Here is a 14,787-nt window from a genome sequence, read left to right on the forward strand (position 1 = left end):
AAATTTGAAATAACAATAATAACATAAATACGTGGAAGAACACCCATACACAGCTCTAACCGGGGTGTCACTAGTCATGAGCATCTACAAGTCATAATACAATTCTGCTAAATCCACAACTAGTACAACTGTCTGAAAGGAAAAAGAAGTGAAAAAAGAGTAGAGACACGGGGCTGCGGACGTCAATAGCTACCTCGTAATCTCTGAAAGCCCGCCTGAAGTTGGAGGAATCAGCACTCGGTAGCGGAACCAGCTACACCTGAATCTGCACACAGGGTGCAGGGAGTAAAGTGAGTACTCCAACTCAGTAAGTAACAAATGTAAATAATGACTGAAAGTAAGAAAACACGTAAGGCACAAGACATTCTATAATGAAGCAGTAAAACAGTGGAAAGTCAAGTAAAATCCTCTTTCAACAAGTAAACAAGTAATTGATAGGTAATTAAGGTAAAGTAAACAAATAGAAGTTCGCCCCTCGGGCACAATATCACCACATCCGCCCCTCGGGCAACATCTAAGAACAATAATAGCCCCTCGGGCTCAATCTCACATCACAATGGGTACCCGCGCTCACTGGGGGTGTGCAGACTCTTGGAGGGGCCCCTTACGGCCCAAGCGTAATATCAAGCCATCTCGTGGCATCATCACTAGGCTCTCGGCCTCATATCAATCAAGCCACCTCGTGGCATACATATCTCAGGACCTCGGCATCAAATCAATATCAGTGTTTCCTCACAATGTAGGCCCCCGACCTTACTCAATCAAAAATTATCACAAGCCTCTCGGGCAATAGTAAAACCGTGTTTCTCAGCCTGAACATCATTTAAAATATCATTTAAGTCTTAAAAACTTAGTAAACATGACTGAATAGTAAAATAGTGGAAATTAACATGACTGAGTTCAAGTATAAAGTCAAAACAGTGAGGAAATATCAATAAAAAACCCCGAAGGGTTCAAACAGTTAGCACGAAGCCCAAATATGGCATTCAACCCAAAACATGATGATAACAAATAAGTTTCAGCCAAATACGGGGTAAAATCATCAACCGGGACGGACCAAGTCACAATCCCCAATAGTGCACGACCCCACGCTCATCATCAAGCGTGTGTCTCACCTCAATATAACACTACGATGTGCAATCTGGGGTTTCAAACCCTCAAAACATCATTTACAATCATTACTCACCTCGAACTGGCTAAATCTCTAGCTCGCGATGCCTTTGCCCCTCGAATCGGCCTCCACTCGCATCGAATCTATCCAAAATCAGAATGAGGACGTCAAAATATGCTAAGGGAAAGAAGCCCAAGCGAAAACAATCAATAAATGGCACAAATCCCGAAATTACCAAAACCCGACCCCCAGGCCCACGTCTCGGAATTCAATAAAATTTTACATCAATAGGTTCCTTATCTTCCCACGAGTTCATACATATCAAAAGTTCTCAAATCCGACCCCAAATGGTCCTTCAAATCCCAAATCAAATGTCCAAATTACCAAGCCCTAGTTCTTCAACTTTTAGCTTAAGTTCCATAATTTTCTAGGTGGAATTCACATAATAATCGAGTTTTAAGTCCAAGAATCTTATCTCCCAATGATTCCCCTTGAATCCCTCTTCAATCTCCTTCAAAAAGCTCCCAAAATGACCAATTATGGAGGAAATGAGCCCCAAAATCGCGGACAAGACAAGTTAAAAACATTCTGCCTAGGTCTTAATTTCCTTCTTCGCAAATGCGGTCAAAGCCTCGCGTTCGCGAAGCACAAATTTACTCTGACCAATTTTTCTCCCACGCGTTTGCGACCAAGACCTCGCGAACGCGATGCTTTACTAAGACGAAGCTTCACGAACGCGAACCATCAATTGTGAACGCGATGGGTTAATTTCATTGAAGCTCCGCCTCTAAATTCCTTCTATGTGAACGCGACTACACGCCGCGAACGCTATGCATAATCTTGCAGCCCTTCGCGAACGCATCACCTGCCTCGCAAACGTGAAGGCTAAATTTCCACCTCCCTCAGCTGACTCTTCGCGAACGCGAGGGTCCTCTCGCGAACGCGAATGCCAAAATGTCTGCAACTGCTGGAACTCAAAATCTACAATTTTTCCAACTTCAGGATGATCCGATTGACCACCCGAAACTTACCCGAGGCCCCTGGGACCTCAACCAAAGGCACCCTAAAACCTTATTCAAACTTTTTCCAATCACCAAAACACCTCAAACAATATCAAATCACCCAAAACACATCGGATTCAAGGCAAGCTTTCTAAAATCTTCTGAATTACGCTTTTGAACAAAACCCAACCCAACCACGTCCGAATGACCTAAAATTTTGCACACACATTCCAAATGATACAACAGAACTACTGCAACTCTTGGAATTCCATTCCGACCCCTATATCAAAATCTCGCCTATCGATTGGAAATCACCAAAATATCAACTTCACCAATTCAAGCTTAAATCTACTCCGAACCTCCAAAACTCATTCCGATCACACTCCTAAGTCACAAATTACCTACCAAAGCTAACCGAACCATCGGAATTCACTTCCGAGCCTTCTAACACATAAGTCAACATCTAGTTGACTTTTTCAACTTAAGATCCCTCAAAAGAGACTAAGTGTCTCAAACCTTACCAAATTCCTTCCGGAATCGATCCGACCAACCCGATATCACATAACATGGATAAACAAAGCATAAAGAAGCAAAAATGGGGAAAACGGAGCGGTAACTCATGAGACGACTGGCCGGGTCGTCACAATAACCTATATCAAACTGATATAGACAATTTTGTTCTCATAAGCAATAGTTTAGCTATTAAGTGGAGACACTCAATAAATTATTTTGCTAAACCAACTATGATGTAAACCAACTTATCAAGATGGACTTCTTGAATAGAAAATCTAGAAATTATGCTCGAAATTAAATTATTGAGCTCTATGTTGCGGGTTAATAATAATCGCACATGTAACCATCTCATAGATGCATCTTATATGGTATACATGACAAGTGAATGGGCCCATATTCACCTTTGATATTTCCAGCATTTATGGGATTCAATCTCAATTTTAGTTGGTCAACTAATTAATAAGAACAAACAACGTAAGAGAATTCGTAAAGAACTTTCTAGTTCTTTATTATTTACCCATATGAATTCTCTTTTATTTTTGCATATCATACTTAGATTAAAATGGCTAAACCATTTATGCCAACTGAATAAATTATCAATATTAATAAACTTCAGGTTTACACCATGATGTGTGCAATTATCAATAAACTCCAAGTTTATTATGATATGAGTTTTTATATCAATAAACTTCTATCTTATTATGGCATTCTTTTGTTTGTGTAGTACAAACTGGAGAATAAAGCGGGTAACTTTTTACATACATATAACCCGGCTACAAGTTGTAGAAATAGAAGATATTAAATCTTTCCTTTATTTATAGTCTCAATATAACCGACCACTTTCGTGAATACTTTAGAAACTCAATAAGTTTCTTTGAGACTTACTACAACACAATGCCTTATTGATAATCAATTTTATTCCTCCAAAATAGTAATAATTGGCTCTTCTAGAGCTCTCAATTAATTTGGTACTACCACATATTCATCAACATCCATATGGTGAATATCTCTTTTAAAGATAAAGTTATACCATTATGGTTATGGTCAAAATTATATGCAAGATCTGTTTCATGCATTACCGTTGTCTTTTAATAGTCACGTCGCCAAAATATTTTAGCGTACAATAGGTATGTGACCAATGACCATTCATGCCATATTAATGATATTATTTTCTTATTTTCCCTCAAATCTCATTCTAGAGGTGAGTGTGGTATATTTACTATCACTAGCACTTCATATTATTTCAAGAATGAATATGTATTCATAAATCACATGTTTTCACATTCACATCATGAATGGACCACAATTATCTATATGTGCTTTATGAAATCTCATGCCAAATCGATGATAAATATTACTTTCACAGAGTGAAGGATTATTTTGAGAATCCTTATTGTTCTCATTACCATAATGATGACGATTATAATTTCGTCTATTGCCACATCCACATTTATTGATACGTTTATAGTAATAATTTTGTCTTATTTCAAACTTATCATATACTGCGATCATATTCTCTTAAGGGAATGAGAATGGGGCAAATTCAATGGGACGAGTTTTCAATAGTTTGCCCACAATCATATATGAATTTGATCATGGCAAGACATAGAAATTTTACCACTTCAGGTGGTTATAATTTCTTACAAACTCCGTTAGAGTTATAATCAAACTTTGTTGTCATTGCTTGTATATAAAATCAAATTATAGAATTTCAAGAATTTAAAAGAGAAAAATAAAGTAAAATACTTACCTTAAATCCAAAATTTAATCATGAAGGAAGTTTATGGAACAATAGACAATCATTATGCTCAATCTCAAAGCTTCTACTCAATTGGTTAGAGTCTCGTGCTGATAACGTGTTATGAAACAATAAAAGAAGAAGAAGAGTATTGCAGAGAAAAGTAGAGAGAGAGAATTCTTATTGATTTGGGATCAATTACAATGGAATGGAACCCCTTTATTTATAAGGCAAGAGTGACTTAGACACCAAGTAAAATCCTTACAATCTCTCTAAAATATCGACATTCACCTTAAATAGAATTCTATTTATAACATATAAAAAGAAATATTTGATTGCTTGTGCGAATTAATTACTTCATCCGTTCATTTTTAGTTGTCCATTTTGGACTTTTTATGCCCCTTAAAAAATAAAAAAAAGTGCACAATTTACTATGATACCCATATTAATTAGTAATTGATTTGGAATGAGTAATTAATGCTAAGGGTAAAACAAAAAAAATAAATTATTTTTCTCTTGATATGCGAGAAGTTTCCAAGGTAATGGGGAGATTGATGATGAGGCCTCCCACCGTATCGGTGCGGGGTGGATGAAATGGAGGCTCGCATCCGGTGTTTTGTGTGATAAGAAGGTGCCACCAAGACTTAAGAGGTAAGCTCTATCGAGTGATGGAGTATGAGGCTGAGTGTTGACTGGTCAAGAACTCCCATGTTCAGAGGATGAAAGTAGCAGAAATGAGGATGCTGAGATAAATGTGTGGGCATATCAGAAGAGATATGATTAGGAACGAAGTTATTCGGGACAAAGTGGGAGTGACCCCCGTAGAAGACAAGATGCGGGAGTTGAGGCTGAGATGGTTTGGGTACGTGCAGAGGAGGAGTACGGATGCTCCTGTTAGGAGGTGTGAGAGGCTGGTCGTGGCGGGGCTGAGAAAGGGTAGAAGAGGGCCGAAAAAGTATTGGGGAGAGGTGATTAGGCAGGATATGGCGCTACTTCAACTCACTGAGGACATGGCGCAGGATAGAAGGGTGTGAAGGTCGAAGATTAGGGTAGTTGGCTAGTAGGTAGTGGAGAGTTCCCTATTATTTGTAGTAGTATTAATAGGTCCCTTGTTTTTTTCGTATTCTTTGACCCCTAGTATTTGCTTATTGTCTCGTTCGCTCTGTGTATCGTATTTTCCAGTTTGTTACTATTTGATGCTATTTTATCGTTTACATATTTTGTTGTTGTTTTTGTTATTATTGCTATTGTTGTTGTTGTTGTTGTTGTTGAAGTTGTTGTTACTGTAGTTGTCTTTTCCCCCTTTTTCTTATCGTCCTTTGTCTCCCTATTCTTTCTTTCTTCATCGTCTTCTTCCTTTCTCTCTTTTCGCCTTTTCTTGGGTCTATTGGAAATAGTCTCTCTATCTCGCCAAGTAGGGGTAAGGTCTGCATACACACTACCCTCCTTAGACCCCACTTGTGGAATTATACTGGGCAGGGGCGGAGCTACAACCAAGTAAGTATAATTAACCGAACACCCTTCGCCGGAAAATTAGACCGTATATATAGGTAAAATGGTCTCTATTATGATGATATATCGATAAATGCATGTGAACACCTAATTTTGACCGTATTTGAATTTTTTCCCACTTATCTCTCCAATACCTCACTTCTCACCCATCTTTCCCACTTTCCCTTGTCCCCTACGCTGGTTCCCCCCACTCTCTTTTATTTCCTCACATCCATCCCCTTTGTTCCCCACTTCTTGTCCCCCATTTTGTTCTCCACTCACAATTCCACATCCTCACTCCATTCCACTCATAATTCCACTAAGCCAATTCCCATTTTCCTCCACTCAAAACCCACGCTCTCCACTCCAAATGGGAGGAACAAAAAATTATCAATTGTCTTCTCTATAAAGAGACAACAAAGACTTAGTGAAAGGGAGAAAAAAAGAAAAACAATAATTCAAGTAAGAAGAAACGAGAGGAGAAGTTCAAAATACAGAGACAAAAAAAAGGATGGCTTCTTCTTAACGGAGACAGAGGGTATACACTTGATATACGGTCAGTATACATTCTATATACACTAGAGATACTCTCGATATACACTGGATATACAGAGGCAACCAACGAAAAAAGGGTCTTCTTCCTCCTAAAAATTCTATATCTAGAGCTTAACATCCACCATGAAAGAGCCATGAGAGCTCATCTTTTCCACCTGAAAAACACCCCATAAAACACCACCAAAGTCCTAGCCAAAACCCAACTAAAATACAATGAAATTCCAGCGTGTAATCACAGTCGAAAAACCCATGTGAAACGTCACTGCTTCAGCCGCATACCTGCCAGATCTCTCACCAGCTTCGTCCGCACTATCGTCGTCTCCCATCTCTCGTCCATTGCTGCTTCAACCTGAAGCTAGCTCCTAAACCACCCTTTAACGCCACGAAATAGCCCCAAGGTCTTTGAAAATCCAAGCCGTCGTTGAGGTGGTCGTTGTCTGAGGTTCCGTCGATGAGATCGACGATGTTTGGTTATAGTTCTAATGATTTGCTGTATAGGTTGGAGGAGGATTGTTATCATCATATCAAATAAGTACTTTGCTTTGCAATACTACAGGTTCTCTTCCTTGTGTTTATTTTATCTCATATTCATTTTACTTGTTTGGTGAAAGATCTTGATTATATTTTGCTTCTCTGTATTGGTTTTGTTCATGTAATTCGCATGGTATGGGTGTTTCATCTTTTATTTTGTGTGTATGGTAGCTTTTAGGAGTGGACGAAATACTCCTAGCTAGGTTGAACAAACATAAAAGGGACTATCTCATGACTGCCATTCATTTTCGTACAGTTTTAGCACTAGTCAATAATTTTTACACTATAAGACTTCCTCGTTGAATGAATTTAACTATTTGTGTTAAGTTAGGAAATGAGTTCTTCTTTTTGGTTGAGTAATAGTAAGTACTACTGTTAGTGAATTATCTTTTTTCTAGTTTTAATCCTTTGTCCATTGTGGTAAATAAATCATCTTGAAGGAAGTGTATAATTCATTTTACAAGGGGCAATTTTCACAGAGCGTAGTACAAAGTTGGCTAGAGAATAAAAAGTATATTTTGCAGCCTTGTTTTGTGATTTAATCACTCTTTAATTTACTGTTGTTCTTGATATGTGTATATAAGTAATATAGAGTAAATAATGTTTTTAGTTTTCTTTAGGCACGTTAATTATATAATTATCATGGCTACTAATATTCGGGAGTACATTTCATGTAGCCCGGTTCTAATTTTCAACAATGTTATATAAAATGTGTCGTGAACCACGGGTGCATTTTATATAGCGTGGTTTACGATGTGTTTTAAATAACTTTGAATTTTTTTCGAAAATATTAAAAGCGGCTAAAATATTAGTAGTATTTTTTGCTTTTTGCTTTTTGCTTTTTTGCTTTTTGCTTTTAGTACCAATTATGGGTCTATATGATCTATTTTCACGTTAGGACCATTTTGAAAGATCACTAAATGAAAAAAAGTGTTAGAATAAGATTTTAATTTAATCCCAACAATTCATCTCATATATTTTGTTTTAGTAGCCTCTTTGTTAATTAATTTCACATTGAGACTTTGGTACAAAAGCATCTGCACTATGTTGATCCGTACTTGTTCATTATATTGTAGTAATTCATATGTGGGGATGTATATTTGTATGATCTCAAGAAAAAGAAAAGAAAAATAGTCATACTTAATTACTTACCTAATTGATACCACTACTACTGCTGCTTGTAATTCAAAATAAGAAAAAAAGATTAACGCAATAGATGGTTGATTAGTCATGAATATCGTTGGTTGATTTGTCCATGTGGTTATCTAATTTAGGAATAATAATAATTCAAGAACATCGTAGTTTGCTTTAGGCTCGATTTAGACTAGTATTGTGATTATGTATACGTTCCCGTAACATAATTGCGATTTTAATTCCAAAAAGTAACTCGAGGGATGCGTTCGCGCAACTTCAACCAAACCTTTCTTAATATAAATAAACCAAGCGTTATTAATTGTGGACACGTTTGCGTGACATGATTTTTTGACGCGCCAAAAGAAAAGAGTATACGTACGCGTAACTCAATTCTTTAATTACAAAAAAATCAAGTGATTAAAAGCGGTAAAAGATAAATGCACATAAGTTTTAAAATAAGTAATTAGGCAATTTTAGCCAAGTATAAATCACTAAGCGACCGTGGTAGAACCACAGAACTCGGGAATGCCTAACACCTTCTCTCGGGTTAACAGAATTCCTTACCCGGATTTCTGTGTTCGTAGACCATTAAATAAGAGTCAACTTCCTCGATTCGGAATTTTAACCGGTGATTTGGGACACCATAAATTATCTCAGGTGGTGACTCTGAAATAATTAAATAATCTCATTTAGAATAATGTCACTTTAATTGGAAAAACTCCCTTATATACCTTCGGGTGTAGGAAAAAGGAGGTGTGACAATGCACACTCTATGGCACAACTTAGGGGTCGTTTGGTAGGAGATATTAGAAAAAATAATGCAAGCATTAGCTCTATGCATTACTAATACCTTGTTTGGTACCTTTTTTCAACTTGTGTATAACTAATACTACATCATACTTGGCATTATCCTATGCATAAGTAATGCATAGAACACCATGGCATTAGTAATATCAAGGCTTTAATGCATGCATTAGCATGATTAAAGATAAAATTGTCCTTAAAGTTTCTTAAAGCTAGAGAATATGGAGGGCATTTTTGTAAGCAACTATTTTTAAAAAAAAATTATGCAATGCATTATAATTTTAATACACCACACCAAACAATATATAAGAAATAATATTTGCATAACTAATGCTTGCATAACTAATGCTTGCATTACTAATACATACATTACTAATACACATTATTCCGCACTATTCTTATACACCCTACCAAACGACCCCTTAGAGTGACAGTCCAGCTGTAAGGGTGTTCATTTGAAGCCTCCGAGGTTGGCGTTTCTATTCTTGCTGGTAGCGCTTTTTAACCTTTTGTAGTCATTTTTAAGAAAATATAAATAAAACAAACAAAACTTGACAACGAGGCTGGTACGTAGATTGCTGGGCCAGATTCTACTAGTGTTACATATTATTCTCTTCCTTATTAATTCCTACCAATTCTTCTTTAATTTTGAATGCATTAACATATTTTTTTTTATATTAACTACAGATCTATAAAACTGAGAAATGCATCATCTAAAAATACTGCACATCAAGTAAAATGGTCCATATTTTTTTTCTAGTTTCTACTATTTCAGTAGAAATCAATCAATTAAAATGAAAAAAATTAGAGGCACTCTTTCTTTCATTTCAACTACTTTTCGTTTTTCATTTTGGCCTACGACTTTTTGTTTTACTGTACCAATTTAAAGGAGTAGTTACTAATCTTCTTTTTATGTTGCGTGATTTTTCTTCTTCTTCTTTTTTATTTTTATTTTTATTCTTTACATTAGTTTTTATGTGTGTTATTCTTTATATAATTCAACTAGTAACTAAATTTGTTTTTCCTGACTTTTCTATATTAGTTTTGATTTATACAATTAATAGTTTTATAATTATAAGTTTTTTTATGATTTAGAATTTAGTTAAATTAAATGTAATTTGATTTTGAATTTTGGGTGCACCCACTCATCAGTAAAAAAGAAAGAAGAAAGTTTTGTGCACCCACTCAACTAAAAAGAATTTACTCCTTTAAAGTTTGGACACCTTTGACCAATTTTCTGGCAACGCCACTGATATTAGGAATGTTGGTATTATTATTATGCGATAAGTAACAAGTAAAAATAAAATTTATTTTTAAAATATTTGAAAACTAAAAGAGACGAGTACTAGTATTTCCATGGAGTAATAAACAATATTATTATTTTCTGAAAAATATGACCCCATTACCCCTAATAATAAACACTACTAATATTAACGGTTCTCGAGGACAACAAATACTAGAGAGGGAGAACAAATTTGGTTATTTGGAAATTCAAAAGAAACCCTTGTGCAAAACCTGAAACTGTTAGATTATGGTAATCCACCTCCTCTATTATATAGGAGCAATTGTGTTTGATCTAAAAACTTTCCACGCATATAGCATCTCTCAAAATTATTCTCAAAACCTAACAGTGCCATCTTCATCTTCATCTTCTTCTCCTTCTACAATGGAAAACGAACTTCCGATTAGCAGACGTTTCTTCAAAGTCATGGTGCCTGGTTTCCATGCAAAACTTGTAAGATACTATTTCTTTTTTAATTTTTCCCCTGAAATAATCTCGACCCTTTCACCCAATTTTCTTTTGAATCCTGTTTTTAGGTAGTAGTATCAGTTTTTCTAACCTCCAAGACTTTGTTTCTCTAACTTCTATTAGTTTTTTTTTTTTGGTTTCAATTCACCAGACAATTCCACCAGATTTTTGTTTGAAGCTAAAAGGGGAAAAATCAGAAAAAGCGACTTTAAAACATGGAAAGGGTACATGGAATGTAGAAATTGGTCGATCGAAGAATGATGTTATTTGGTTTGATAAGGGTTGGGAACAATTTGTGCAAAATTATAACCTCAGAATTGGAGACTTTGCTGTATTTGAGCACTTGGGTAATATGAATTTCAGTGTTAGCCTTCTTGATTCTACTGGTTGTGACAAAAAGTATTTGATGTTGGAAGATGGTAAACAACAACAAGTACCTTCCCAGGTGAAATCTCTAGAGTGCAGAATAGGTAAGTTTCCTAGATTGTTAATTTTCCTATATTGATCTGTAAAACACACAGTGTATTCCTCATATTAATCACTTTTGGTAATAAATTTGACACGAACCCAGACACCTTAGTCGCTTTCTTTTCCTAACATAGTAAGCTAGATTCTTTTGCTTGGATTTCCTACTGCTGAAGCTGATGTTCAAAATCTGTATTTAGTTATAGACAACTATGGTAGTAGTAGACTAGTAGTAGTAGTAGTTAAAGTAACCGGAAGTAATTGTCAATATTTTTGTTAAAACATGTGTTATATGAACAAATATGTCGTCTAATTGAGGGACATGTCTGTTATGAACAAGACAACATGCTTGTAGTAGTTGTAGGGGATGACATATGCTGCTGAGACAACCTACACTAATTTCCTGATTCGTCTTGTTTAGCACGATTACTGTTACGAAGTATACTTTAGCTTGGTATGATTGTTGTAGTACTATTATGGCAATCAAGAATTGGATTTGGAATAAGAAAGGTTTGATCTTTAATAACATTGCTAAAGCCACATCTATGATGAGTAATTTAGTTGAATGGAATATTTCTCACTTCTGTAGAGAAAAGGAAACCTGAGGGAGATGTACTGCTCCACCAATACGTGAAAGGAAGTTCTGAGTTTACGGCAAGAATAAAAGAATATAACGTCAGAAAACGTTCTCCTTATTTGGTGAGCTTTCAACTCTTCTTTTCCTTTATCTGAACCTATAATAACAGCACAAACAATGAATTTTTTCTAAATATATCCTATATGATCTTTTCCTGATTTGCTCTTATGACAGCATATACCCACGGAATTTTGTCATTCAAATGCACTCCTTCAGAATACAATCATAACGTTAACAGGTCCATCAGGTATATCATGTCCTGTGAGTCTAAGAATTTGCTCTGTTGGGAAGACTTTATATGTCATTATGACAACAGGCTGGCGTAACTTCTTTTTAAGCAACAAGCTAAAAGTAGGAGATGTTTGCATCTTCCATATTGATCGCACAAATAGCGACTCAAAATCCATTACAATGAATGTCCGTGTCATGTAGGCTGTACCTTGTAAACTTAATTTCATTAGGGAAAGGTTCATTACGTGGCTGATCAGCAATGAGTTGTACTGCTAGCTGCTGCAGAGAAAATAAGCACAGCACGTGTTATCCCTAGCGAAAAAATGAGCATGAAAGCTGCAATGTCACTGAGATTTCCCAAGAAGCAGCTCTTCAGAGAGATGAAAGCTCTGTTTTTGTGGAGAGAATATACTAGCTCTTGCTACCGAAATCTTGCAGTAAAGAAATGCTGAGGTTTTCCCCTGTCTTCACAGTAGTACTTTGGCTACAGCCTGTGAGTTATGATGTACTCATTTGGCCTTGTACATTTGTTTAAAGGGGTGTATCCCCAGATTATTTTATAGTATTTTGAAACGTAATGACTATCTTGGGCATTCGGCCAAAGTCTATTAATACGTATTTTTCATATTTTTTCGTTCCTTTTATGAGAAAAGAAGTCTTATATTTTGTAAAAGAAAGTTATTCAGAGCGTTTGCTTCATTTCTTATCATCTCATCTGCCTAGTTCAGAATTCAGATAAGCACTTCTGATCCTGATTCTGGTGTATCAGCTGCAGGACAGACTTGAATCAGTATCTGCAATGCTATAATGTAAACTTCCACATTATGTTTTAGCCATCATAGAAAACCTTCAAAAGAATTGAAAATCTCATTATGGATATGACACATTCTCTTAATGGTATATGTTGGTTTTGATTTTTGGATGGGAAGAAAACAACAATGGATTTGTATGCTGGTCCATTAATTGTTCTGTTGTGTAGCTACTTCTATTTTCTGCAAAACTTTTCATTACCATAATTTGGCTACAAGAACGAAGACAAAAAGGACACTCTCATCTTCGTGCAGTATCATGAGTTTTTTATTATCAAGTTTGGAGAATTTTTTGTAATTTGAATTCTAGGGGTATCTGTTCTATTAGTGTCATGGGTTTTATTGAAAATGCAGTGAAAAAGAGTTCGCTCTTCATAAACACAGAATTGAAAAGAGGAAGTAAAAGGAACATCACCCCAAACAGCTCCTCTTTTTTGAACTCATCTTGAAACCTGTCTTGCGAAGAATGTTATCACTGTTGTTTGTGAGACTTATATGATGTTGGGAATAGAATCACGGGTTGCGGGTCGCTTCATGTGGGCCGACCCAACTTGGTTAAGAGAGAGAAGGTTAAGAAGTTAAAACCTGCAGAATTGTTACCACATATTTTTAACCTCTACGATTACTAACGTGCAGAATTGTTTTTATATATATTCAAGTAGGTTTTTTCATCATAATCACTTGTATTATTGGCTAAACAAAATATTGTGTTAATACCCTTGATATGAAACCAATTGATAATTTACCTAAAATAACAATTAGGAAGATTCCAAATCAATGACCAGTAAAACCTTTGATCCTTGAATATCCGTTAAATACTAAATACCGAGAAGTTTTATTTTGTGTCTCATACAACTTACACTAGTTGTATGAGGCTCCTTTTTGTCTCACAAATTTGTGGACTCCAATCTTACACTTTTGGGTCCACAGAAATCTTGGTCCATAAAACCGTGAGACAAAAAAATTGCCTCATACAACTAGTGTCAGTTGTATGAGACACAAAATAAAATTCCCTAAATACTGGTTTGTGATGAGAACATCTTTATTAATGATTAGATGGCTCTAAGTAGTTGGAGAATTATATCATTTGATGTAATGGCCCGATAGGTCTTTTTGAGCTTTAGCTTTTATTTCCATGTTCTAAGACCTCGACTAGCTCCATTTAGGGTGTGTTTGGTATAACGGAAAATGTTTTCCGTGGAAAATATTTTTTAAGAAAATGTTTTCTTAGAAATAAGTAGTAAATCTTATTCATTTTCCGGTGTTTGGTACGCAAATTAAGGGAAATAACTTCTCAAAAGTATTCATAAATAATTTAGATATAATAAACATGAAGCCATAAACTTTCAAACCAATAACCTTCCGGACCCACAAATTTCATAAACTTTCGAACCCGTAAACTTTATAATTTCTAAACCCGTAAACTTCCAAACACATAAACCTTCGAACTCATAATTTTGGAACTTGTAAAATTTTGAGTCTTTAAACCAATAAATAATAAAATTAAAACTGAAAAATATATTTAAAATTATTTTTTGGAGGGCGGGGCTGGGGGCAGTAAAACGAAAAAAAAAATAGAAATTTAAATTACAAAAAAAAGTAAATTTTTTTTTTGTGCGGGAGGGGGAGGGGCGGGTGATGGGTGGTGCAGAAAAACGAAAAAAACAGAAATTTGAAATTGCAAAAAAAAAAAAAATTAAGGTAAAAAAAATACGGGTGAGGGTGGAGGTGGGGTGGAGGGGTAGTAGGGTGGGTGGAAACAGAAAAACTGAAATTTAAAAAAAAACCTTTTTTTGGAGAGGGGTGGGGTGGGTTGGTGAGGGTGGGGTGGGTTGGTGAGAAGGAGTTTTGGAAAATGTTTTCCCTTCTCTTGATAAGGAAAACATTTTCCTCTAATTGGAGGAAAATGAGTTCATAAAGAAAATATTTTCCAAAACATTTAAGCCAACCATACATGGAAAAATTGGAAAACATTTTCCTTGTCATGTTCTTGAAAGTTTTTATGTGGAAAATTGAA

The 14,787-nt window shown here is 35.6% G+C and overlaps 1 protein-coding gene across 1 annotated transcript; it reads left to right on the forward strand.

Annotated features, from left to right (window-relative positions):
• Nucleotides 1–9,844: 9,844 nt before the first annotated feature.
• Nucleotides 9,845–12,588, forward strand: LOC107824690 (B3 domain-containing protein REM8). The gene is made up of 4 exons (XM_016651489.2): nt 9,845–10,613; nt 10,780–11,098; nt 11,683–11,792; nt 11,905–12,588. The coding sequence occupies exons 1-4, from the start codon at nt 10,410–10,412 to the stop codon at nt 12,160–12,162; spliced, it is 891 nt and encodes a 296-aa protein (XP_016506975.2). The 5' UTR covers nt 9,845–10,409; the 3' UTR covers nt 12,163–12,588.
• The last annotated feature ends 2,199 nt before the right edge of the window (nt 12,589–14,787 follow it).

This window comes from Nicotiana tabacum, chromosome 18, assembly GCF_000715075.1.
Source record: "Nicotiana tabacum cultivar K326 chromosome 18, ASM71507v2, whole genome shotgun sequence".
Classification (NCBI taxonomy): Eukaryota; Viridiplantae; Streptophyta; class Magnoliopsida; order Solanales; family Solanaceae; genus Nicotiana; species Nicotiana tabacum.

Excerpts from the sequence above, each read along its gene's own strand:
- LOC107824690 (XM_016651489.2), top strand. The coding sequence starts at position 10,410 with ATGGTAATCCACCTCCTCTATTATATAGGAGCAATTGTGTTTGATCTA. Across the intron at positions 11,099-11,682 it reads ATCTCTAGAGTGCAGAATAG|AGAAAAGGAAACCTGAGGGA; the intron begins GTAAGTTTCCTA and ends TCACTTCTGTAG. Across the intron at positions 11,793-11,904 it reads GAAAACGTTCTCCTTATTTG|CATATACCCACGGAATTTTG; the intron begins GTGAGCTTTCAA and ends CTCTTATGACAG.